At 32.7% G+C, this 25,898-nt stretch overlaps 3 protein-coding genes across 6 annotated transcripts; 1 reads left to right on the top strand and 2 right to left on the bottom strand.

The window, feature by feature from the left end:
* The first annotated feature begins 5,655 nt into the window (after positions 1 to 5,655).
* Positions 5,656 to 9,018, top strand: LOC107934316 (uncharacterized). Its single transcript, XM_041074754.1, has 5 exons — positions 5,656 to 6,986; positions 7,169 to 7,227; positions 7,366 to 7,494; positions 7,761 to 7,896; positions 8,433 to 9,018. Exons 1-5 carry the CDS (start codon positions 6,282 to 6,284, stop codon positions 8,649 to 8,651), a joined length of 1,248 nt encoding a protein of 415 aa, XP_040930688.1. The 5' UTR covers positions 5,656 to 6,281; the 3' UTR covers positions 8,652 to 9,018.
* A 647-nt stretch (positions 9,019 to 9,665) lies between these two features.
* LOC107934313 (beta-amylase 7) lies at positions 9,666 to 17,114 on the bottom strand. 3 transcript variants are annotated; one of them, XM_016866714.2, is made up of 11 exons: positions 16,746 to 17,114; positions 15,586 to 16,205; positions 15,008 to 15,298; positions 14,626 to 14,703; positions 14,182 to 14,385; positions 13,223 to 13,417; positions 12,642 to 12,806; positions 11,731 to 11,991; positions 10,900 to 11,118; positions 10,576 to 10,795; positions 9,666 to 9,924 (listed from the first exon to the last, which is right to left on the bottom strand). In XM_016866714.2, the coding sequence occupies exons 2-11, from the start codon at positions 16,033 to 16,035 to the stop codon at positions 9,896 to 9,898; spliced, it is 2,112 nt and encodes a 703-aa protein (XP_016722203.1). In that variant the 5' UTR covers positions 16,036 to 16,205; positions 16,746 to 17,114; the 3' UTR covers positions 9,666 to 9,895. The 3 variants fall into 3 exon arrangements, with proteins under 3 accessions (XP_016722203.1, XP_016722202.1, XP_016722201.1); XM_016866713.2 differs by having other exon boundaries at positions 15,586 to 16,292; XM_016866712.2 differs by having other exon boundaries at positions 15,586 to 16,303.
* Positions 17,115 to 19,361: 2,247 nt separating this feature from the next.
* Positions 19,362 to 22,963, bottom strand: LOC107934303 (putative recombination initiation defects 3). Of its 2 annotated transcripts, none has more exons than XM_041074755.1 (11): positions 22,813 to 22,963; positions 22,231 to 22,381; positions 21,961 to 22,114; positions 21,681 to 21,815; positions 21,207 to 21,259; positions 20,896 to 21,090; positions 20,678 to 20,737; positions 20,529 to 20,578; positions 20,212 to 20,368; positions 19,918 to 19,996; positions 19,362 to 19,613 (listed from the first exon to the last, which is right to left on the bottom strand). In XM_041074755.1, the coding sequence occupies exons 1-11, from the start codon at positions 22,875 to 22,877 to the stop codon at positions 19,504 to 19,506; spliced, it is 1,209 nt and encodes a 402-aa protein (XP_040930689.1). In that variant the 5' UTR covers positions 22,878 to 22,963; the 3' UTR covers positions 19,362 to 19,503. The 2 variants fall into 2 exon arrangements, with proteins under 2 accessions (XP_040930689.1, XP_040930690.1); XM_041074756.1 differs by having other exon boundaries at positions 19,362 to 19,589; positions 22,813 to 22,948.
* Positions 22,964 to 25,898: the final 2,935 nt, after the last annotated feature.

Genomic DNA, 25,898 nt, shown 5'->3' on the forward strand with positions numbered 1-25,898 from the left:
TTTTTAAACAATTATAAGTTCTTATTATATTTGTTGTTTTTGATGCAATCTTTAAAACAATTCTTTGTCCTTTCTCAACTTATAAATAGAAGAATAATATGTTTTTGTGTACTTGAATCCACATCTTTCTACATTGACAATAATATCGATGCTAATCGAGTTAAGATTCAATTGGCAAGATTTAATCTTTTTAATTATTCCTCAGTAATTATAAATCCTTCGTACTTTATTAAAATTGAAAATTTATTTTGTTACTTTAATTTATAAAAACTGATCTCGTATTTTATACAAATTCAAAAATTAATTCAATTATAAGTAATAACAAGAACTTGAATTGCTAATTTGTTTCATTTATTGTCTTTTGTTAATTTGTTTGCCACTCAAAGATGTCGGGTAAGGTGCAACAAAATTATAGATTAACTTGTCTATTTTTACTTTTTATAAAGTAAAATAAAAACTTTTCAATTTTTATAAATTCAAAATTAGATTAGCTCTAAATATATTATTACCTAATTAAAGTTTAATATACGGTAATTAAATTATTTAGAAGTTTTCATTTAAGTCATTGAATTGATAAAATTGTCGCTATATGACTTTTTTCCGTTCACACTGCCAACATTCATCGAAAGCTCTCTAGTCTTTCCTCTTCTATAGTTTAGTTTTTTTTTATAAATCAGTTTTGAACGTCACGAATTTGTGAATCAAAATTCGAAAAAATTTCTTCTTCTATTCCCAACTTTGGGTGTCAAATCGTTTTGGATCTAAGGAATTGTCTCTACTCATTGATAGATGCTATTCCATCGTACTGTTTATCAAATTGTTACTTAAAGCTCGCAAGTTGAACTTAAAAAAGAAAAATTTAATAACTCAATGAATTAAATGAAAACTTTTGAATAACTCGATGTCTGTTTGTAACTGTTTAAAGTTGAGTAGCCAAAATTAAACTTACTAATAGTTCAATAACCTTGGATGTAGTTTACCATCATATATACACACACTATAGCAATACAATGAAAAAAAAAAACAATTCCCATACGATATAACTTATAAAATATCATTTATCATTATAATAATCTACCATATATAACTGTTGACTATTATTTAAAAACTTTAATTGAATGTAAATCTTTTATAAAAATATAGCAACAAATTTGAAATAAAAAAGTTCATATCTTCTTTTAATATTTTCAACCTCATTGTATATAAAAAGTATTAGACTATAATTGGTATAAAAATGGATGGTGGGAATAAAATTTTCAAATTACAATTTAAATTTGATTTTGTTTGCTATAAAATCTAAAATCTATTTAACTTTAAATAATTATGATAATACCATATAACAATATATTAACAATAAATGTTGCTTACTTAAAATAAAATAAAATAAAAACACAAATCATGTTTCTATATTTAATTCATTAACTACTTTTATTTTCAATATATTATTATGCATTATATTTTTGTTCAACAAAACCAATAATTTTTATATAAATGCAAAATTATGCACTTATCATTAATTTTTTAAATAAATAAACAACTTAAACCAAAACTAAAATTATAAAAACATTATAATATTAATACAAAAAAACAACTCGTACATTGCGCGAGAATCCAAACTCGTATATATTAGAAACTTTACCTATGCATGCAAAAACCATATATTTAGAATACATATTTGTGTTTGAAAATAACATACAATAAATAATGAAATATATGTTTTGAAACTAATTAATAATAATAACACATGAAATATATACAATTTTAAAATAAAAAAATAGTTTAAATTCTAATTAAAATGAAATCTAAACGCATGAATACGTCATATTAAGATTACTAAATTAGTGTCGTTTTAGTTTGTAACACTATCTTAATCAACAACATTATTAATACTAGAAATCCTATCACATGCGTATGTGTATGTAAATCACGTTTTTAGCAATCTAATTGATGGAGGTAATAAAGTGTGCATAATAAACTTAAAACATATAAAAAAATTAAAATAAAAGTTTGGTTGAGTGGTAAATTTAAAATATACGCCTTGTTGTGAGTTCAAATCTCACTACAAGTGTTTTTGTTTTGTTTTTTAATAAAAAGAATTTAACGTACCATTGAATAATATAACTTATTTTAAATACGAAAATATATTTTTGTAATTTCCCAAACTGAGTTGGTGCCTGATTGACTTGTGACACTAACTCAATCATAGATTTTATTAATAGTATAGATAAATATACAATTGATGAATGTAATAAAGTTTGCAAAATAAAATTAAATTGTATAATTAGAACAAAATAAAGCCTTGACTGAGCGATAAATTTAAAATTTTTCCAATGTAATTAGCAAGAGTCAAATCCCACCACATGCATATTTTTATTTTTTATTTTATAAATTAAAAAGACTAGAGTACTCTCGAGTAATCTAGCTTCTTTAAAATACGAATGTCATTTTTATAATTTTTCTAACCAAACCATATAGATAATATATACAATTAATGGAGGTAATTAAATGTGCATAATAAAATTAAAATGTATAAAATTGTTAAAATCAAACTGAATTTTATTAATAGTATAGACAAAATATACAATTGATAAAGGTAAACAAGTGCCCATGATAATATTAAAATAAAACTTTAATTGAGTGGTAAATTTAAGGTTTTCTCAACAACTTAATTGGCAAGGGTTTAAATCCAATCATATTGATATATTTTTATTCTTTTTTTTAAATAAAAGAAATAATATAATTTTTAGCCTCTAAACTCAACAAGTAGATCTACCTTGGACCCTAAACTATTTTTGATCCACTTTGACTCTTGAACTTGAAAATTATTATTTATTTAAGCCCATTTTGTTAACGATTGTGAAAAAAATTCTTGAACTTGACAATTAGAATCATGCTAGTATATGTCATTTTTTTTGTTCACTTTGGCACTTAAACTTGACAACTAAATAACTAAAAAAATGGTTGAAGATATTAGACCACCATTTCTACCGGTTCGACCGTCGAACCAACATTAATTAAATAAATAATTTAAAAGAGAGAGAGAGAGAAACATTCACCTGCTTCATTGTTCATAGTTAAGCTTTAACGATTTATGGAGGCAATTGAAAGACGACAAGATCGAAAATAAGGAATTAGATTAGCTGGAGCGTCTATCGTATTATTTAAGCACTTGATTGAGCTGATGTCACCTTTAACCGGGTCATCAAGTCGGTTAAGAAATTTATAGAAATACCCTTTCATAATTAAATTGAGTTATCCTATTATTTAAGTTCTTAACCGAGTTGGTGTCACCTTTAATAGGGTCATCAACTTGGTTAGAAAAAATACTAAAATACCCTTTCGTTATTAAAATGAGTTATATTATTTGAAGATATTTTAATATTTTTACTTTTAAAACAGCAATAAAAATATATATAATGTGTGATTTAAACTCGGATTAATTACATTAGTAAAGTTTTAAATTTATCACTCAATCAAAACTTCATTTTGATATGTTTTATACATTTTTATTTTAATATGCACAATTTATTATCTTCATCAATTGTATGTCTATCATACTATTTAAGCTACTGACAAAGTTGATATCACCCTGAACCTAGTCACCTACCCGGTTAGAAAAATTACAAAAATACCCTTTCGTAATTGGAATGAGTTATATTATTTGAGGGTATTTTAGTATTTTTTACTTCTAAAAACCAATAAAAATATACATGATGTGGGATTTCAACCTATATTAATTGTATTAGTAAAATGTTAAATTTACCACTCAAGTATATTTTATATATTTTTATTTTAATATGCACAATTCATTATCTTCATCAATTGTATATATTAATAATTTATTAATTGAGTTGGTGTCACAAGTCAACTCGATACTAACTCATAATTGATGATAAAACCATGATAAATAATTGCGGAGCATTTAATATAGTTGTTTCACATATTTATGTGTTTAAATTTAGTTTTACTCATAATTTAATCTAGATTTTTTTATTTTAATGTCAAACATATTTCATTTGTTATTATGATTAATTAGTTTCAAACAATATGTTTGATTGTTTATTGTATGTTATTTCTAAACACACATTTGTATTCTAAATCTATGGTTTTAACACACATATTTCTAGTATATAATAATTAATCAAAAACTTAAAAAGGGCTACACTGTTAGTCACTAAACTATGGGTAAATTTTTATTTTTGTCATTTAACTAAAAAAAGTTACAATTTGGTCATTGAACTATTCAAAAGTTTTCATTTAAGTCATTGAGCTATTAAAATTGATGCTATATATATCTTTCTCTATTTGCATTGCTTGCCCCAATCAAAAGCTCTTTTTTCTCTTCTCCTCTACAGTTTAGTTTTTTTCATGAAACAATTTTGAACGTCGCAAATTTACAAACTAAAATTCAAATAACTTTTTTCTTCGATCTTTAACATTGACTGTCAAATCGGCTTAAATCTAAGGAATGTTCTTTTACTCGTTGATGGATATTGACCCATCGCACCTATCAGTGAAACTATTTAAAAAAAAACTTAACGGCCCAATGACTTAAATGAAAACTTTTGAACTAATTTTTAACTTTTTTTAATTAAGTAATCCAAACAAAAACTAACCTATAGTTTAATAACTAATGGTGTAATTTACTCCTAAAAAAACAGTGGGGATAAAGTATTTTTGAGTGTGGAATTATCAATTTATCAAGTAAGGCAATTACATGCCTTACCTTTTCATCACCCAACCTGAAGTAGACTAATCCAAGGTCTGAACCACTTGACAAGACCGGAAGGACTGTCTGAAAAATAAAAGGATTTAGATAAAAATATAAATTCATAAAATAGATTTGAACAAAAAATTGAATCCCATTTTTTAAATAAACCGGGCTTCAAGTAAGATTTTTTAGTGCAGGAGCAGCCAGCCCAAACAATACTTATTAAATCATATTTTTGGCAAATTAAGCATTTACTGGATTGGGCTTTGAAATTTGAAAACCAGGATACTTGTTTGAAAATAGGGCTTCCTCTTTTTCTTTTTTTTCCCTCTGTCCAATACTCCAATCTGTCGTTCCTTCTTTTGAACAAAAACCAATTTCTAAAACTAAAACCCTAATTTCTCACTTTCACTTTCATCATACGCTACGCCCCCTTCAAGTTCTCTAAACCTTCGCATCTTTCGTCGGCTCCACCGTCTCAGATCTCCGGCGCAACTGGTATTGGATTGATGGAAGGGAAAGTTGAAGGCCTGAGCATATAACTCTGTTTCAACCATAAATCGTATATGTTAAAAAAACTTAAAACATTAAATTTATCATATTTTTTCCAACTTGATTTCAGAGTATTTTTTTTCTCAAGTAAAAAAAAAAAAAAAAGGTCATCTCAAATACCATATCATTACACCTCAACGGAAATTAAATTTAGAAATTTACTAAATTTCGATGGAAAGCACAAAAATAATTTCATTCCTGTTGTAATTCGGGTCGGGGCTCCATTGGGCCTGTTAACCAAAAATTTCAGAAATCCATAATTGCTGAGAAACAAAAACGAAGGAAGTTTCAACCATTTGGACCCAATAATAAAATGGGCCGAACCAGTTGAACCATTAATTTCCAGTCAATAGTTAAGTAACTAGCAAGGAAGCATACGCGCATGGAAGCAGCGAATGGAATGATTCCATTTGCGTAGATTCTCTGAAGCCAACTCAAAGTCTCAAAACAAGCGAAAATGTGTTTGACTAGCAGGTACTAACAAACAAAGCTTTATAGCCGATTCAGCCATGGCTTCTTTTTCAAGCTTTTGTCTCTTCTTTCTCCTTTGCTAATTAGAAAGGTAGCTGTGTACCCATAAAACAAACCCCACCATTAAGCTTCTTCAATGTTCACATACCCCAAATCCTCATACCCTTTCTTTTTCCTTCTTGAATTCCCCCTTTTTTTGATTCAAAGTTTTCTCCTTTTATTTTAAAATTTTTGATCTTTTTTTCTGTCCATCACTTTTTATACAAATCCCAAGGTGAAATTATAAGAATTTTCTTGTAGTTTCTTCCTGATCATCTGGAATTCCCTTCTTCATCTTCTCTTTTGGTTGACACGTGAACCAACTTAGGATTTTTCAGAGCCTATTGATTGGCTAGTTCCTTTGAAAACTTAAGTTACCCTTTACAGTTTCCACCATTGATTTTAAAAAAAAAAAAAAAAGCCCTGCTTTTGTATTTATTTCATATTGTTTAATCTTTACAGTGATCCATGGTGTGTTATTAAATGTGTTTGATTCATAGGGGAGCCTATGTCAATCGCCTGTTGCTGTCCCGTCCTTGAATGTGTCTACTGTTTAGCCTGTGCTCGTTGGGCATGGCAGAAATGTCTATACACTGCTGGCCATGAAAGCGAGCACTGGGGTTTAGCCACAGTGGAAGAATTTGAGCCAGTCCCACGTCTTTGTCGTTTAATTCTAGCTGTTTATGAAGATGATCTCCATAACCCTCTTTGGGCACCCCCTGGAGGTTATGGCATTAACCCTGATTGGGTTTTTTTAAGAAGAAATGACCAAGAAACTCAAGGCCGAGCTCCACCTTACATGATTTATTTAGATCATGAAAATGCTGATATTGTGTTTGCTGTTAGGGGACTTAACTTAGCCAAGGAAAGTGATTATGCTGTTTTGCTTGATAACAAACTGGGGCAGACCAAATTTGATGGTGGATATGTCCACAACGGGTTATTGAAAGCCGCCGAGTGGGTTTTTGATGCCGAGTGTGAGGTTTTAAGGGAATTACTTAAGAAGAATCCTAGCTACACTTTGACATTTGCAGGTCATTCCCTTGGAGCAGGCTTGGTGGCCTTGTTGGTGATGGTCGCCGTTCAAAATCGTAGCAAACTGGGAATCACAGAGAGGAACCGGTTTAGATGCTACGCCATTGCTCCCGCTCGGTGTATGTCGCTCAATTTGGCGGTTCGATATGCAGATGTAATCAATTCAGTAGTGCTTCAGGTAAACTTGTCATACCATATATTGTAAACTTGTATGCATGTGTGCTTATATATGGACTTGGATCATTTATTTCAGCTTGCCAAATTTGGTTAGAAGGTTTAAGATTAAAACAAATATAGCTAATGCCTATTGATAATATCTTGTATGCGTAGGCTCTAACATGAGCTGTTGTAATGCACCAGGATGATTTTTTACCTCGAACAACCACTGCGTTGGAAGATGTTTTCAAATCTCTCTTCTGGTAAAATATAGTATGTCTTAGTCACCTTTTCGTTAGTAATTTCCTTAATGGTGGAGTTTCTTTGAAAACTGAGCTCTCTTCATTCATAGAATTGATTTTGATGTTTGCATAACTGGGCTGGTTTTACTTCTTATGCAGTTTACCGTGTCTTTTGTGCCTAATGTGCTTGAAAGACACTTGCACCATGGAGGAGAAGATGCTGAAAGATCCGAGGCGGCTGTATGCACCTGGACGCCTGTACCACATTGTTGAAAGAAGACCCTGCAGGTTACGTTGACAAATTTGTGAACTGTTCAACACTGTATAGTGAATTATTCGTTTTTCTTTTATGCCACTCCTTAATAAAAACACTCAACCTGCTTGATATTTTAAGACGGGATTTCTTAGTGAAAGATGTTAATAAGTCCAAGACTCACAGTCGTGGTCAATCATATATCTTTTCTATCCCTTAAATAATCATATATGATCGGGGTCAATTAAGATGTTTTTTTGGTTCAGTGTTTCATATGCATTTCTCTCCATCCTGATCGCAGGATAGGAAGGTTTCCCCCTGTGGTGAGAACAGCAGTACCTGTGGATGGGAGGTTTGAGCATATAGTTCTTTCCTGCAATGCAACCTCTGATCATGCTATTATTTGGATAGAAAGAGAGTCCCAAAGAGCTCTTGATGTAAGTTTATGGCTTCTTGACCTATTTTTTGTTCGAAAAGAAAAATGTTTTGACACAGAAGTGAGAGCTTGAATCTTAGATTTAGAATTTTTTCTTCAGAGATAAAAAAAATATTAAGAATCTTAGCTTCGCATGCCTTTATGGTGCTTGGAAGGTACAATATGGCTACTATAGTCAAATCGTGTTTAGAATCAGTGTACTTTGTGTAGTAAGCTGTAAACCTATACTTCAGCATTTAAGCATAATTAAGGTGAAGCAACTAACAAGATGTATAGTGAAAAATCTCATGTTCGCCAGAAAAAAAAAAAATCGCATGTGTATTTTTTCTGCATTTGATACACACCCTTCAGTTTGTACTTTACGACCTTAGTCGTTACTTTTGCATTTAACTATCTCAACAATTGGTCTAAATGGTATTGAATCAACGAGTAAGAAAAGCTGAATGATTGAAGCTGGAATAGTTTAGGTTGGTAGAAATAGGAAAATAGTTCCGTTTATTGCAACAACACGATAAGCTCTCATTCTGGTAAATGTAGTTGATGGTGGAGAAAGATGGGGTAATGCGGGTTCCTGCAAAGCAGAAAATGGTGCGGCATGTGTCTCTTGCTCGAGAACACAGTGAAGAACACAAGGCAGCTCTTCAGAGGGCAGTTGCTTTGGATATCCCACAGGCTTACTCGCCTTCCACGTATGGAACATTCCATGAAATGGAAGGAGCCGGATCTTCTGGTGGATCAAGTGAGAGAGGCTTCTGAGTTATCATCTAGGAAAAGAAGGGATAGTTGGGAGGTTGACCGAGTCCGGGGATTTGGTGTTGGAGAAGCCAGTTCCATAGAACAACCCTCAACCTCACTCCATTAGTCCCCGACCTGCATTGCCTCAAAAAGAGAAAACAGAGAGGTCTGCAAATGAATTATGTCATGTGCACCATGGTTTATTGCTTGAGACTATCATGATATGGATGAATTGTTACAAGAATGATAAGGAAGTTTTGTACATAATGGGCAATCAAATCTATCCTAGTAGACATTCCTGATTTAGTCATTATCCAAGTAATAAGACTTGGTAACGGTTGGATTTGAATCGATTTTGGAATAAAATTACATTTATCCTGCTTTTTTATTTTTATTTTATTTTATAAAAACCAGAACCGTTTTTTTTTTGAATTGGCTTGGCTCGCTTCATCGATTTTAAATTTTTTTAAAAACTATTTTTATGATATTTTTCGAAGTTATTTTCACCAATTTATTTAAAATTTAAACTAATTACAAATTAAATAAAAACAATTCAGGTAGGATGATAATAATGGTGTTTTTATCTTTGTGACTCGAAAATCAAATTGAAGTCGAATAATAACTTAATAAAATTGAACCAAGCACTATATTTGATTTAGTTTTCATTGCCTTAGTAAGGTAGAATTGAACTAAGTGGATAGATCAATGTTATTAAAATCGAAAACAAAAAAACTAACCATTAAACAAGTTTATAATGTTTTTAATAATTTTTATTACTATAATGAATTTTTAATTGTTTATTTCATTATTGTTGGACCATCGATATATTATTGTCACTCGTGAATTATGTAAATCAAACTTAGGAAGGATGATTAAATTTGAATTAAATACTAAATTATATAAAAAAAAGTATGTTTAAAAAGGGATAACCATGATGGCTACATTTAAAATTTGAATTTCTTTGATCCTCATATAAGGAAAGATGCCATCATTCATTCATTGGGATCTATTTGCCACTATTCCAATACAAGAAACTTTCAAAAGGGGTAGTTTGTGTGATAAATGTTAATTGTCCTCAAATCCAAATAATACATTCATCAATTGATTTTAACTACACAACCTAAGTTAAACAGCTAGTTGTGCCAAGGAATGGTCCCAAATAATTATTCATTCATTTACACACTGTTTGTTAATATTAAAACTAAGAATATACTTTTTTGTTGGGAGGCAAACTTACTTTCTTTTAAGTGCTTTCACACACCTTGCTATACCTGGGGATCAAGAACCGCTTCCCCTGCAGTGAAAATGATGACATACGGCTCAATCAATTTTACTCAAATGCCATTGTTTTGCTCAAAGTGATTTCATCCTTAATGTGAAAAAAGACATGTTTAAGAGGATGATGGCCGATGAATTCGAGAGGGACAGACAAGAATAATAAACTAATGACATAATGTTCTATGCAGTTCTAATGGAATTTGGACATTGGGTATCTGTCTGTACTGGAAAAAAAGCTCAATCAGATACCCGAACTTGTTATCCTAATTCTATAGGGGCTGCATCGGACATTAACCCTAACTAAAACTCGAGAAGGAAAGAAAATTTTGACACCCTTAGGGTAAGCCTTAAACATCCCAGAACTAGGAAAACCAAGCCAAACAAACTTGGTTTCGTTCCACATTTGAGATCTTCAATTTAGAGAGGAATCATCCTCAAGTTCATATATCGATTACCAAAATCAAAAATGGTTTTCTTCGTCAGGGATTCAAAGGTTGAAGTTTGCTCCTTATTCTAGTTTCTTTTTGCCCATGGTTTTTGGCTTTGACTTTTGTTTGGCTTCAATAGACAAGTGTGTGTTTTTAAATTTGACTTAAAACCCCCCACCTCAGTCCAGGAATAGATATAAATAGTAAAAGTCTAGAAGAGAAAGTATATAGCAACTCACCATGCATTCGCTTGACAAACCGCTCAAATTCCATGAAATTCTGTCTCTCCATGAGAAGTGGGCTGAGCCTGTGATAAGTAAAAGATGAAAAATGTCTCCCATCTGGATCATTTACTGGCTTGACATTGTCCAATATCTTGTTATAGCCTACCCTATCATGGCAAAGAAAAGCATTCTCACTTGCAATTGGAATGCAAACATCCCATGCAGCATTCAGCACCTGAAATAGCAAATTTTCTAAATTGCTAGATTGTTTCCAAAGAAAAAGTGTTTCTCTAATAGCAAGTAAATGTTAAGTTTTATCAAGAGCTCCCCAAATGTCACCTGCCACACTAAACCCCGAGGATCTGCCAGTGCTTCCCGCAGGTGATCTTGCTGCTCCAAAATGTGATGCTCAGTACATGAAAAGCTTAAAGCAGCTCCATGCTTCTGTAGCATTGTTGCTATTGCTGTATAGCCATCTCGATTGCAGGGATTGTAGTACCCAGCTGTTAATTCAGCAGCATGACTGGCTGTTTTATACCACCAGTGAATACCTGGCAGCTGCTTCTTTTAAAATTAGTTACGAACAGTAACCAAATTTGCATTCAAGTAAACCTAACAGCAGGAGAAAGCCTAAACAAAATTAAGGAAAAGGAACAGAAAATGTATAAGAAGAGAAAGAAGAGGGGGAGAAGACCTATCCACTTGCGGATTGAAATGATATAGTAAAAAATGAACGGTTGGCATTTCAATAAAACAGTAAAATAGAAAATTTAAAAGAATATATGTTATACAACAAATTTTCCTTATTTCATCATGAAAAAAAAATGCTCCATATGAGAATCAAAGTTGAATAACACATCAATGATAATCTTCAAGTGCCAAGAGTTACTTTAAGCATGCATATTAAAGAATAAGCTCTTAAAAAAAATTGTTAAACCTGTGTAACATTAAGAAATGAAAAAAGACTCGGGCCTTAGACTATTACAGAGTCACCAGGGTTGAGGAAGGCTTAAGGTTGGGAAGTGACAACAATCTTGAAGAAGCAAAAGGATTGAGAGGGTTGAAGACAAAGAAGATTGTTATCAGGCAAACAATAAAGCATAATACCAATTCTGGAGGGTAATAAGAATAAAACTGTCGGGTATAAGAAATATCAGTGCAGGCACTCACCTTTGCTGTAATACATGTGCCATCAAAAGCTAACTTCGCCAGAGAAAGTACCCGGTCTCCATGATTGAGTAACACCTGAGAGTACCAGTTAAGGAAAAACCTACCATAGTAACCATCATAGTCTCCTCCATCACAAAAGAAACCAGTTTCATGTGGCTGGGAATTGTAGGACCCAGCATTATCTGGCCCTCTAGCCCAAAAGCTGTGTCCCCTCATTTCTGCTGCTTTCCTCAGGCTTTTTAACATGTACTGGTCATGACACTGCAAAAAGAACGAGTTGCATGATTCCCAGAGAAGAACCAAAACTTTAATGTTCTGGGCACGTTTGAGCTGCTAAAAGCACAAACAAGTAACAGCGGAGACACAACAGGAGCATAAATAAAGAGATCCAAAACTTGCTAGGCTGGCAATGAAGCAATACTGATAACCATGATGAGAATATTTACAGTAAGTTTAAAAAGAATTGCTGGCAAGGAACCATGTCTTAACACAAGCAGGATACATAAGAATATCAAAAGACATCCTAGAATGCCTGCCTAGCCACCACTTCTTATTTATTGGTCTCTTTCCTTCAAAAGGGTAAACATAAATGGGAGAGGGAGGCGAGTTGCAGGCTAAGTTTCTAGGTGCATGAAAATGCGATGGATTGAAGCATAGAGGCAAAACATACATATAGCAGCAACGCAATTAATCTATATATAGTGATTAAAAAATCAGTTGTCACATTTAGGGATCAAATTAGAATTAGTGAACCTGGTTCTAAGTACAGATTCTCTTTCAAATTTCCCACAAAAAGAAAAAATTAATGTTCTTGCTGCAGAAACTTTGTGTCAAATCACTGTAAGGCCAGATAAGTTGAATAAGCAAAAGTCAAATGACAAGGATTAAAATTCACATTGTAATTAAATTACCTGGAACTCTCCAATCCCAGGATATCTCCATCCATGCTTTACCGGACAAGATGGGTATCGGAGCTCCCCACAGGGACCTAGACCAACTTCGACCATGGATATAATTCCGTCCTCAAAAAATTCATCAAATTCCACACGGAAACTTCTCATATAGTCAAAGTATACCTATGTTAGCCACAAAAAAGAAAACATAAAAAAATCTACTCTTGAAAGAAATATTTGCATCACAGTGAAGGGAGAAAAGTGCGGATCAAGTTAGCATAACAAATCTGTTCAAACTTTAAATTATCCCTCAAAGGTAAATTTCAGAAAATATCAAATTGAAGTTACTTTGTTTTTAGCAACGCTTATTGATTTAACATAAATAAGATCCAAAGTCAGATCCATTACCAATTATATTCAAGAAAGATAGAACTAGCTTCAGTTGGACTCAAATAAGTTAAAAGATCCATAACAAAAAGTCATGGCAGAATGTAGTACAGTGAAGCTCTGCAATTTGTATGATTTACACAATAGTGTAGGTAGCAAATGCTACAGAATTAGAGACTAACTAATGGCTAAATTATATCAAAGACTGATACCTCAACAGCAGTTCGGCCCCTTAAAACTCGTTCCTTATCAATCCCCCACGAGAGGCATTCAGGGTTTCTTCTTCCTTCCTTATCAGTGAAAAATATTTCAGGATTACTTCTACCAATTTCTGCAACCCAATGGGGAAGTGGAATACAAACATCATCACCAACATTACCACCACATTCATGAAATGACATTACAACCTGATCCACCAATAAGGCAACTGTCACAATTGGCACAAATCTTTAGAAGAATCACATCCAAAATGTAAAAACAAAAAAGAAGAGAAAAGACACTCTACAATCACAAATGACAAATACGCTCCTTTTCAACACCTTCACAAGAAGAAGGAAAGTCCTAAATTGTCAGGGTTACTTATCTGAACTAAGTTGTAATTGTTTGGATTGTTTCTTTTAGTTCTAAGATTAGGAACTGGCGGAAATTTCAAATTTCCTTCCAATATTGAAAAGCTTGACCAAGCTCTAAAATAAGGTACAAACCAAAATGCAACCTCTCCACCTAAGGCATACCACTGCAGAATATGGCCGCCAATTAAATTGGTGTTTTCTTTCACAAATTGCATCACAACAGCCTTAACCAGAGGAATACTACTCAGACATGCAGCAACTGAGTCCAAGTTTGACATATCAAGACACAAGGGGATTCCAATCCCAATGCATATTGAACCCCCAACCTTCGTCTCGCTAAAGCATCCACATCCTCATATTCAAGGATCAGCAAAAGCTGACATCTAGAGACAAATGCATGCCAGAGATACCAAGTAGTATTGCTTTCAACCTGAATTGACTTGCAGCATTCACAGGGGATGAGATGAGGTCAAATGAGGGGGACTATCAAAGTCCGATGCTCACATGAACAAATAAATCAAACAATTATATGAATAGAGTACTACCTCAAGCATTAAAAAGCCTTCAACTTTATATATAATTCCATATTGAAAACTCACCTGTAACTTAAGCTTAAGCTCACGAACCATCTGAAAGAGTCGTTGGTAACCATTCCAGTTATATTCTTGGGGAGCATGTGCTTCCACTATCCCCCACCAGCAGTCAACCATAACCCCATCTACATTGATTGATTTCAGTACTCTTAGCTGCTTTAGCAGACCATCTGGATCAGCTAGCTCACATTTCATGTTGATGACCCCTAACTGTCACAATTAAAGTAAATCATTAGACTGAAACTAGAAGTATCTTAAAAAGTAGTCACATTTAGCATTAGTTAGCTTGGAAAAACATTTGTGTCAAAGAACCCAATATGTGAGATGGAAACAGAATAAGAATTATGCATGCTCATTTGACAAATAAATAAATAATCCAATATGAAGTGTTGAAGTATAAGTGGGATCCAATGTAAATATATAGAAAGAAGTGGGAACTAGAAAACTCACAGGTAGCATCACATAAACTGGAACAAATGGAGTGCCAGCAAAATCCCGTTCGGGTAGCTTAGTAGGTAGTCCAATAATCTATAAAGATTGTAATTAGAAGAGAAAATGAATATCACAAATCATAAGGATAAAGCTACTTGAATTATCGATACGAGCACATGCTCTTGTGGAATTATATATCACTCTGAACAAGATCATACTATCAGTGTCTATTTCAACCTATTATTCAAATATGAAAGTGCCACAATCACATATTTTCTGACACTCAAGTCCTAGCAAGGAATTTAAGATCAAATTTCTGAACATCATTTGGGATTGACCAATTAGCAACAGAACGCATAAATAGTTATTCACATATGACCTCCATATAACTCTTCCATACCTGTTTGTCATTAATCACTTGCAAGGAGCCAGCAATAAGAGGAAGTCTTTCTGTTTGTTCTCCACCATCAGCAACCACGCCTGAACTTTGAGCCGGGGCAGTTGAGGATAGATCATAAGGTGAAGGGGTAGGCATGAAAACACTCTTCATACGACAAGCATTGTACTCCACTGTGGTGCGATAGCCGGAAGAGACTCTTTGCAAAGTGGCAGGGGGAGGTGGAATCTGTTGTGACACCATTTGAGAGGAGGATGAAGTCATGCCAGCAGAAGTGCCAGCAGCAGGTGAACTCTGCAAAGAGAAAACATTCCAATTTGGTTCTCCCATAGATTTAACAGAAATGAAGATCAAAGGAGCATTAAAGAGCTGTGTAATTAAATGCATGACACGTGGTTCTAAGCCTTACCATCAATGTTACGCAGGATGGATTAATTTGCATACATTAATCCAATATTAGGAATAAGGTAATCAATTGAACAATCAATCGAAGGTTACATTTCGATGTTGTGCATAGCAGTAATGTCAATGAAATAATTGCTCAATTCAAGATAAAACCTATGCATTCAAAAGGCTAGTACCTGAGATCTTGATGGAAAAGTGGTTCCATCAGGAAGAACAACCCAGCCAGCTTCCCTGGCCAAAGCTGCAATCACATCATTGATATCAGCTCTAACCCTCAGGTTATAGTTCCCATGCCTCCGCAGTCCTGCCAAGATCCTTGCTGTTATTGCTCTTCGATGCCGCTCTCTTAGTTTAGTTCGCTCCTTTTCTTCCAGTGGTCGCGACCTCCGAGCTCCTCCTCCTCCACCCTGGTTGCTGACTTGCTCTTGAAGTTGCGGCTGATATTGAAACTGATCACTACTGCTCGTACTTGGCATCACTTCATCAACACCGATCATCATCTGTGCAGCAATTTGCTTCTCTCCATTCTCCTCATCCTCATCATCCTCTTCTTTTACATCCATTTCCATTTCCTCTTCATCATCTTCCTCACTAACTCCTACTAGTTTCTGCATACTTGTTGCCATAACTTCCTACTCTAATCCTAAACCTCTACCTCCTAAATAACCTTTGGATTATATCTTCCCTACATTAAAATGTAATTAGCATTTCCTTACCTTGTGCAAAATCAACACATACCATTGATTTCTCTTATAATGAAGCAACCAGTTTTCCCGGCCCAAGATTTCAAATTTTCCTGGTAACAATCACAACTTCAATTCATATTATTACACGAAAGGGGGAGGAAGGACACCCCAATTAGACATGGCTCCAACTTCCAAATCTACATGTTTCCTAACACAATGACCAAATAATAACAATAATCATTATAAGGCACCTACTAAGCTTCTTAGACCTCAGAAAGAATTGTCAGTTAGTAAACTATTTGTCTTATTTGGATTTTAAATTTTTGTTTATGATAATTTAAACAAAAAAAACCTTAAAAAGAAGAGTCAAATCTTATTATTTTTCATCTGCTTTCACTTCTCCAACGCTTTCTCAGCAACCACATGAAGACTTTAAGTACTGAACTAAATTCTCCGTTGTACATTAATCACAAGACTTAAACAGAACAAAAAGAAGAAAAAGGAAAGGAAAACATTTTCTCTAGAACTTAAAATAACAAGTTTCCCAGAAAATTGGAGAATTTAATACTAAAAAGACATGGCCAAGCAAAATTTGAAAGTTCTCTCTCGAAAATTGCCTTGAAAATAACGTCTTCTCTCTCGAAAATTACCTTGAAAGTAAAGTCTCAGTTTTTTTTCCCCTAACTGTCAGACAGTCTTCAATCTGCTAGAAATGAAGCTTCGAAACATATCTGATCCTTCACTTTCTCTTCAAATTCCACTTTCTCGACTCCAACCTATTTTTTCCCGGCGACCGGAGGGTACCTCCGGTGTGGTAAAACCAGAATTCCTCCGGAGCTGATGAGAAACAAAAAGCTAGGGAGAAGGCCCCAGAACGGGGGTATTGCCGGCAGGGGAGAGGGGCGCGTGAAAGAGGGAGAAGCGAGCGCGTGAGACTTAGGGCTCCACGCGTGTGCGGGATTGGCGAGCATGTAATGTGTGTGTGAAGTTTAGGAATTAGCACGAATGGGGCGTGTGTGAGATAGGAGTGTATTAAGCGGGGATCTACGGACGTGCGAGGGAAACACGTGTCACACGTGCCGCGGGCCTTGCTTGAGGGACCCGATCACCCGACCGGACACGAGATTTGGGTGTCTCTCTTTAGGGTGGAGATATCACGTGATTCGTGATTCCTGCTAAACTCGGTTGTGAAAATCGTTTTGCAAATTACGACACCCTTTGCCATCACCAATATTTTCGTTTAATCAACATTTTTTTTACTCTCTTGTGATAACTCAGATTCTACTCTCATAATTGAATTTTAGAAACAATATCATTATGAACCACAACGAATCCCAATATAAAAAAAAAATAGCTGTTTAGGCTATTTTCTTGGGAATAAGTCGATTTTATGAAAACGCTTTTAATTCTACATATTTTTTATGTGTAACATTTTATTTAGAGTTACTATTTTTTTATAAAATTAGAATTAAAATTTAAAGTTTTTTAATTAGAATGAAATTTAGAGAAAAAAATATAATTTTAGTAGTAATCTTTTTTCATAACTCAATTCCATATATCGATTCGTATTTTTTTGTATCTATATACATAGTATCAAAAAATACCTATATGGCTATTTGAAAAGACACAACCTTTCCTTTTGAAAGGTTTATAAATTGTTGTGTCCATTGAAATATAAATACATCTTTTTAAATTAATATTATATTATTTCTTTCCTTTTCATGATATATAGATCTTGTATATGTGTATATGATTTTTGCATATATATTATAAATCATATAAAACTAGTTTATTTTATATATTTTAAGAGATTTTGTTATTTCATTATAAATTTTGATATACTAAAATATCTTATTTTGTCTTAAAAAATCTTGTTATTTCGTTAGAAATTTTGTTATTGGTTTTGCAAACCAAAATTTTTTATACATCAAAATTTATTTATTTTAATTAAAGTATTAATTGCCATCATAATATATAATAAACAAAGACAATATTTTTAATTTTCAATTAATTATTAATCACGACTGACAACAAATTTTTAATATATTTAAAATTCGAATTCATTTATCTATATTGTGATATCTTATTCATACGAGTTAATTTGAAATATTGAAATTAAACTAAATAAAAAAAATTAGTTGGGAAGAACCAAAATATCTAACGGCTTTCGTTCTAAGAAATTTTGTTTTTGGGTAAAAAAATTTGTTATTGCCATGACCAAAATTTGATCGTACCAAAATTTCTAACCACTTTGCTATAAGATTTTATTAGATGTGATTAAAAAAAGTTTGTGGACGAATTAAAGACTATATATATAAAAAATTTGATGAAAAAATTTATCATATTTAATAAAAATCTAAAAGTGCTAATTAAAAATATAATAAAAACATAAAGCTAAACTCGCATCTAATAATATCTATTATAGCAATTAAGTTACACAGAATTTAGAATGTTACAATAAGAGTGGTTCCAGTGAGTCACTAAGTTTGATGATTGAAGGATGCTTGGGTGATGTTAAACTAGAGTTTCAATATTGTCTTTCTTCCCTCCCACTAGAGCACAAAAGGATACTTGTAGATAAAGAAGGGCTTAGAGTTGGCCTCCATTTTATGATGATTTTTTTATAAGGTTGAATGTTTATTTTGATTTAGGGTTTGAGTTAGATATGATCTTTGTAAGTGTTGATGAAAAAAAAAGGATTAGATTCAAGTTTTTAGGGTTGATGAGCTTGTTAAATTAAGATCATTAAATGAGATTGATGATTTTTTATAGATTTATTAGGATTATATCATGCCATTGTCTACTTAGCATTTGTAATAATGTAGGCTCTTTTTTGTGGGTTTACGTAGAAATATAACAAAATCCAACTTTCTTGAAACATTGTTTTATTTGAAAAAAGAAAAGAAGAAGAAGAAAGGGAATTAAATTATTTTTTGTCTAGAAAAATCATTCATAAATCAAAACTTTGTTGAAATAACCACTAAATCGAAACTTGAATATTTGGATAAAATCTTTTATAATTTGGACACTATTTATAACAAAAACAGGTTAATATTTAATGTATTGAGATGTATAAATTAATTTAGGAAGCATTAATAAATAAAAGATCTTACATCATTAAAAATAAATTTGGGTGAATTTAATTTTAAATTTTTTTCATGATGTATGGTTTAATTCATTTATATTGCATTGAATTATACACTATCCAAAATATAATTGAATTTGGTTACAAAGTATGAATAAGAAAAGAGTGAACATTCCAATCCTTATTGGAACATGATTTAGCTGAAGCATCAATCAGAATCTACTGTTGAGTACAATCGATATGAACACATTTTTTTCATCTTACAAAAAGTAAAGAGTTTTCGACCCTACTTTTTATGCTTATTATTATATGCCTTAGTACCTTCAGTTAATAATTATGGGATTAAGGGGCTTTCTCTTTCGCCGCCTAGCTTTCCTCAAAATTCGTTCAGTCTCTTCCTTTGCTTCCTCTATCAAAATGTTCATTGCGTCATCTTAGAAAACAATACAAGTTCAGAAAGATGATGATAAAGAGAGATTAGAACCTTCGCAGCAGAGACCCATATTATCCAGTTTGCATCAGTTGAAGTGAGAACAATAAATAAATAAAGGGAAAAAAAATCTTTTGATAGGTATACTTTTTTCTCTGAAATTTCAGAATTTGTATCAAGAAAAAAGAAGAGCTTGGAACAACATAGCTAAAACAAATTAGCAATGCAGTTCATGTATGAACTTTATAAAAATGATAACTAATAAGCAGAAACTGAATCATGTAATCTCTCTTATTTAGTTAAGTACCTGTTTGCTTGTCATTAAGCATGCAGGAAAACCCTGCATCCATCTCTTCATCTGATTCAATTAAGATTCTGAATGTTTCCTGAAACATGGATTGCAATTTCAATCAAAGCATAAACAACTCAATGCAGCAAATAAGCTACAGCAAACTATCAAATGGGTAAAGGAATGTTAAGTCCATGTAACCCGTTATTCAAGCAAATCGGTTGCCTTAGAATATCCTGAAATAGGCCTTGAAGAATAGGAGCCAAGGGATAAAGTGGAGGAGAAAAATGAAAACAAAGAAGTAAGAACTACCTGTTCAACAGATGAAACTCCTTTTCTCTTGTCGTTCTCTTTGCAGGATGCCCTTTCATTGGTAGCACATTGTTTCATCTTAACAGATTTCCAACCTTCTTTTTCTACCTCTGGAGCTACAGTGTTTTGCTCATAAATTTTTAAAGGCATGGCTTGCCTACAAGCAAGAGAATATTTTAGAGTCTTGAAGAGGCTGGAGAAGTTTAAATTTTCTAAAGGACAAAAAGCTTTTTTCATAAGACTGCATCAATTTGAGCACCAAAATAGTCGAAAAAGAAAATAATGAAGAAGCAGTCAATGGTGTGAATATTACGTACTTCTTAACTGCCAATGGTTTGGTTCGTGGAGTTACAGAACAGCCGGTAGACTGAATGTTCACAAATAAGAAAGTTCTACTGAGAAATTTTTTTGTCATTGCATGGCTGCTCAAGAGATATAAGGGTTATTGAATGAAAAGGATACGCACCTTAGGTAGAATGGCAGCAGCAACTGGAGCTTTTTGGCTGAGAGTCTTGCAATCAATTGCCTGAAAGTTTCAACACAATAAGATGGAACAGTTTACAAGCTAAGAAACATGATTGACAGAAAAAGTTTGAAATTAGGGAACAAAGAAGAGCTGTTTCACCCCATTCGAGACCATGGAACTGAATGTATGATTTTAAAGTCTAAATGTTCTATGCATACTTTTATTTCGTTGGTGAACGTGCTGCAAAGCTCATTTCGTACTTTGATTAAAGAAGCTTCGATCTGTTCTGGTAAAGCAGAAAGCACCAAGAAGATCTGTTGTAACTTATCTCGAAATTTATCATTGTTTAGTTGATCCGATACCGCTTTCATGCTGCCATCAAGGCTGGTTTTCATATCTTCTTGTCCCTTGATCTGTTTACCATTTCTCAGTTGTCTTATAAAAGTATATATTTACGGATGTTCGTGACAGCAACGCTAGTCAATTTACAAAGTAAAAGAGGATATAGTGATGTGTTATTAGTTGTTACCATTAGCTGTAGAGAGGTATCTTCAGCTATCGACCTCTGCCGCATCCCTTCCACTGAAATAAAATTGTAAGAAACTTTGTTTTAACAATGAAAAAGCGGGGTTTTTTTTTAAATGTCAATTATAAGTGTTAAATAGTATCATCCCACATCTTTTAAGTATTGGGTTGTCTATGATCTTGCATTAAGATTGGGCACATGGTACTATGTTGTTTTTGCCTAACCCTAAGCAAGGTTGTCCTCATGTATATAATTGCATTTTGTGTGGTTTTATATTAAAGTAGGCTCTCCACCTAAAACCAGTTGATTTTAAGTCCAATTCTTGGACATTATGTATTAAAATTATGGAACCATGCCCTAGAATGACAGGTCTATAACATTCTTATGCAGACAAACAAGTTATTAACAGGTGTAGCCATTGCGCAACAAGTTATCATCTCTCCGGATTTTGTAACCTTGAGGAACTGAATGACTCACTTTCCAGCAAGACTTCTTTTGTTCCTTTGTTCACCTGCATTACATCACTTTGAACCGAATCCAAGATCATCCCAAATCTGTTCAATGAAGTTTCAATCACTGAAAGCCGGTGTTCAAGTTCTTCAGAAGTTTGACCTGTTCAAGTAAATAAAAGGTTCAGCATCCGTCTATAGCTGTAATATACCAAAAATGTAGTTCAAAAGCTTAATTAAGCTACTCAAAGGTAAGATCATAAAACTGGTCATGTTAAACGTAGTAAATAACTAAATAGTAATCTTACATCTATGCTCTGGAGCAGAAACAGAATTCCATTTGCGTATTAAGTTGGTGGAAGATCTAGAAATCGGCACTTGACTATCTTCTCTTGTGAAGTTGGTTGGAGCCAAGCAAGAAAACTTGCTGGCAGTATTCTCTCGTTCTTGGGAACCAAATCTCTGCAAAGATGAAGTACAGAAAGCAATTTTTCTCATTAGAAAAAAGATACGGTGATTTATATACAAACTTGAATGCTGGAAAACAAAAAGAAAAAAGGAGATGAGAATAATTCAACCTGATCAGTTGTCACGATTTCATCGAGTGAGCTTTGTGAGATCTGAGAAAATAAGGCATGCTGAGATGAAATCCCCTGTGAGAATGATTGTTGTGATGGCTGTGATCTAAGCTGTGATGATTGAGGCACACTCGGTGGCAGGCTCGATCTCCTTTCAGATACATTAAACCAAACAATGCAAATCAAATTGAAAAATTCAATTCTTAGTTCTCAGTTGATGCTAATTTTGAAATTATCTAAACATGATTTTCTTTGCAAAATAAAATTTCCACAAGTAATTCTTATTTTCCAAAAAGAAAGTTTGAAAAATATGAAATCGGAGTCAAACGTGTCTTTGAAGTTTGAAGACTCGAAAGAGGATTGACCTCCTTCCAAAATCTAAGAAAATTAACAGAAACGAACAAGAGATTTATCACCTCTTCTCTTCCCTATAGTAAGAGAAAACCGTAAAAAAGCTCGATTAAGATAGATTATTATAATTTCCTAATAATATCAAACCTTCACGAAGTAAACAGTTTAATTAATTTATGTTTGTATGCATTTTCTTGGGAAACAAAGAGAATCATAAAGGTGAGGAGAAACCTTGTATGAGGAGGAAAAACGGAGATGGAGCCGAGATCGCAAGCTTTGTTGATCTTCAACTTCATTTATACCATAAAAAAAGAACAGTGAGATCGTTGGATTTCGAATTATCGATAAAAAGAGAAAGAGGAGCTAGTTACGAGTGAAAAGCATCCAAGGGATGAAACGATGTTGCTTAAATAGCTAGGAGCTGTGGACGATGGCGGGAAACTGAAAAGGGTGAAAAGTAACGAGACGGTATCTTGTTTGGTTGGGCCCGGATTCTGGAGCAATTTAACCGGATCCAAATTTTTTTTCATAAACCCAAATAGGCTTTTTTGCTCTTCCCTGATACTGTTGATAGTTTTTAATAAAAAAAATTATTTTTCGTGCACTAGAATTAAGGGTAAAAGTAATTTTTTTCTATTAAAAATTTTATTCATTTATATCATTAAAAACTAGCATTGATAGAATAATTAGATAATGATACATGGCAACGTATATTTCATATTGACATATAATTATCAATTTTTAATAGTAGAAACGGATATTTTTTTAACAGAATGAGTAATTTGCTCTTTAATCTAACGTACAACAATTAATTTACTTATTTTTTTAGTAGAGGGGATAAATTGCAATCTGGTTCTTAGTACATGAACCTCTATAGTATGTTTATTGAATTAGGGGTGAGATGGATTCAATTTTGTAACAACCCGAAATAGCAATATCGAAAATTACAGTTTGAGGTCTAGTTTTAGTGAATTGAGTACATAAATAATTAATAAAAATATTTACAGAGTTAATTTATTGATAAATTGAATTGAGGATAAATAATTTGGTTAATTTAAATATTTAATCTAGTCCAAAGATAAAATTATAAAACAAATCGTTATAGATTTTAATTAGAAAATAGTTAAAGGGATTAAAATTGCTAATAGTCCAAAAACCTAAAATGGCAATAAAACATGTCGAATATATATGGTTAAGAAACGTGAGGGTGGGCTGTGATATTATTATTATTATTATTATTATTATAAATTAGTTAAGCGGAAGGAGAAGCCTTCCACGCGCAAAAGAAAGAAAATAAATAGAGAATAAATTGGGTTTTAGGGCTTTAGACTTTGACAACTAAATTGGTTAGTATAATTAGGTCTTTTTTCTTCTAATTTTTACATTTTTGTGGCCGTAGGAGCTTAATTTAGTTGGCTTGTGTTTCAATGTATAAAACTAATAATGTTTTAAAGAGTTGTCATTAATAAATTCTCTAGGGTTTTATGTTTAATCGGTAAGTTTTGAGTGTAAATATGAAAAAGGACTAAATTATTAATTTAGATGTTAGCTTTTATATTTGAGAACTTAAATGGATAGCAGATAGAGCTGTCGTGAAATTTTGTTAGAAATCGATAATAAAGGGTCTAAAATAGAAGGAAATGAAGTCGGATTATAAATCGGTGCTTAGAATTGAAAGTTATGCTTGTTTCAGTTGTAAGGACTAAATTAAATGAAATTTAAAGTTTGTTTGAGATAACAATTGATTGTGAATTGGGTTGACTATTGATGGTGTTATGTGTTTATGTTAATTCGTAGCTGCCGATGACCTGGATTCCTCAAGAGCAAAGGAAAAAGCTAAAGCCACTGACGAATAGCTCGAAATTTTCGATTTGTATTTCTATAACTTAGCTTTTTTTTTCTCATTTATTTACACTATGAGGTATATTGGCATAACAAAGGAAGTTATGCATGAGTATTTGATTAGAAATAAGATATTGAGATTAATTATTGTGACAGAAGGTTAATCTAAATGAAACTAGAAATAGTATAATTTAATGGAACTGCGAAATTGGCTCGAACATGAGACGAATCATGTCATATTTTGTATGAAATGGTGTTTGATTGAAGAATTGATGTTGTTGAGATCAATAGAATAGATGCTGAATTTAGAACAAAATTAGATTACTAGTTGTCGTAGTAATTGTTGGGCAAAGTTGAGAATAAATGGCATCTTATAGAATCGAGTGAAAATGGATTATTTCAACTATAAGTCGATGAGCACTAGGCACATTTTTCTTCGAACATCCCGACCGTGGCTTTTCACAAGTATTACTTCGACTGAGTCGATGAGCATTGGGTGCGAATTGCTTACGTCGAACGTCCCGATACGGATTACTTCAACTATAGGTTGATGAGCGTTGGGCGCATTAACCATCAGACGTTCCGAAGAGTGCTGAGCATGATTATTGCTTCGGATGAATCGATGAGTGCTGAGCGCAATTTGTTTAGTTTAGGACATACTAATGAGGCACTGGGTGCCAAATTACTGTATTAGTGGGGTTCATGAATTAGTTCAAATATGAGTTATGTATTAGCAAATATAAATGTTGAATAGAAAGAATGGTTTGATTCAAATTGGCAATGCAATGCGATATGACGAAATGAGACAAAATCGAATAAGGTTATATACATCGTTAGCATAAAATGTTAATAAGTTCGTTAAAATAGATTGGTTAATTGAAATATCGCATTTTGTTTATTGGAATACATGTGTATATTAATGTATTGGATAAACTTTGATATATAGACTTGAATCGGTCTAAGAAGGAAACAAATCAATTGAGTCCAATCATCTAAATTTCATGATATATTGAGTGAGTTATTGCAATATCATTGGAATTATTACTCATTGAATGATCTTGTTTTCATATGCAGGCTAGGTGTATTTTGAGATCTTGTACTCAAGAGTTGTCAGCATCCAACCAACAAATCCTGGACTCAACAAAGTTTGTATATTTTGTTTTGTTTCAAGTTGACATGTACTTGATTTTTAGTAAAGTCATTTGACTATAGTTATGTATGTGTGACATAAAAGATTTAATTTTTTAGTTGCAATAATTACAATGTTATTGGTCAATTAAAAGGTTTTAGTGTGATGTGCTTAATTTGTGGTATGTTTCAGAATATCGAAGTGCTGAGAATTGATTTGGGAGATGATTTGAATATAGATATATTGTGAAATCTAAATTTTGCAGGGAATTTTACGTAAAATAAGCAGCATCTGAAATTTTTAGTAAAATAATTTTATCACTACGCTTCCATTTTGATAAAGTGAA

Source organism: Gossypium hirsutum, chromosome A08 (genome assembly GCF_007990345.1).
Source record: "Gossypium hirsutum isolate 1008001.06 chromosome A08, Gossypium_hirsutum_v2.1, whole genome shotgun sequence".
NCBI classification, from domain to species: Eukaryota; Viridiplantae; Streptophyta; class Magnoliopsida; order Malvales; family Malvaceae; genus Gossypium; species Gossypium hirsutum.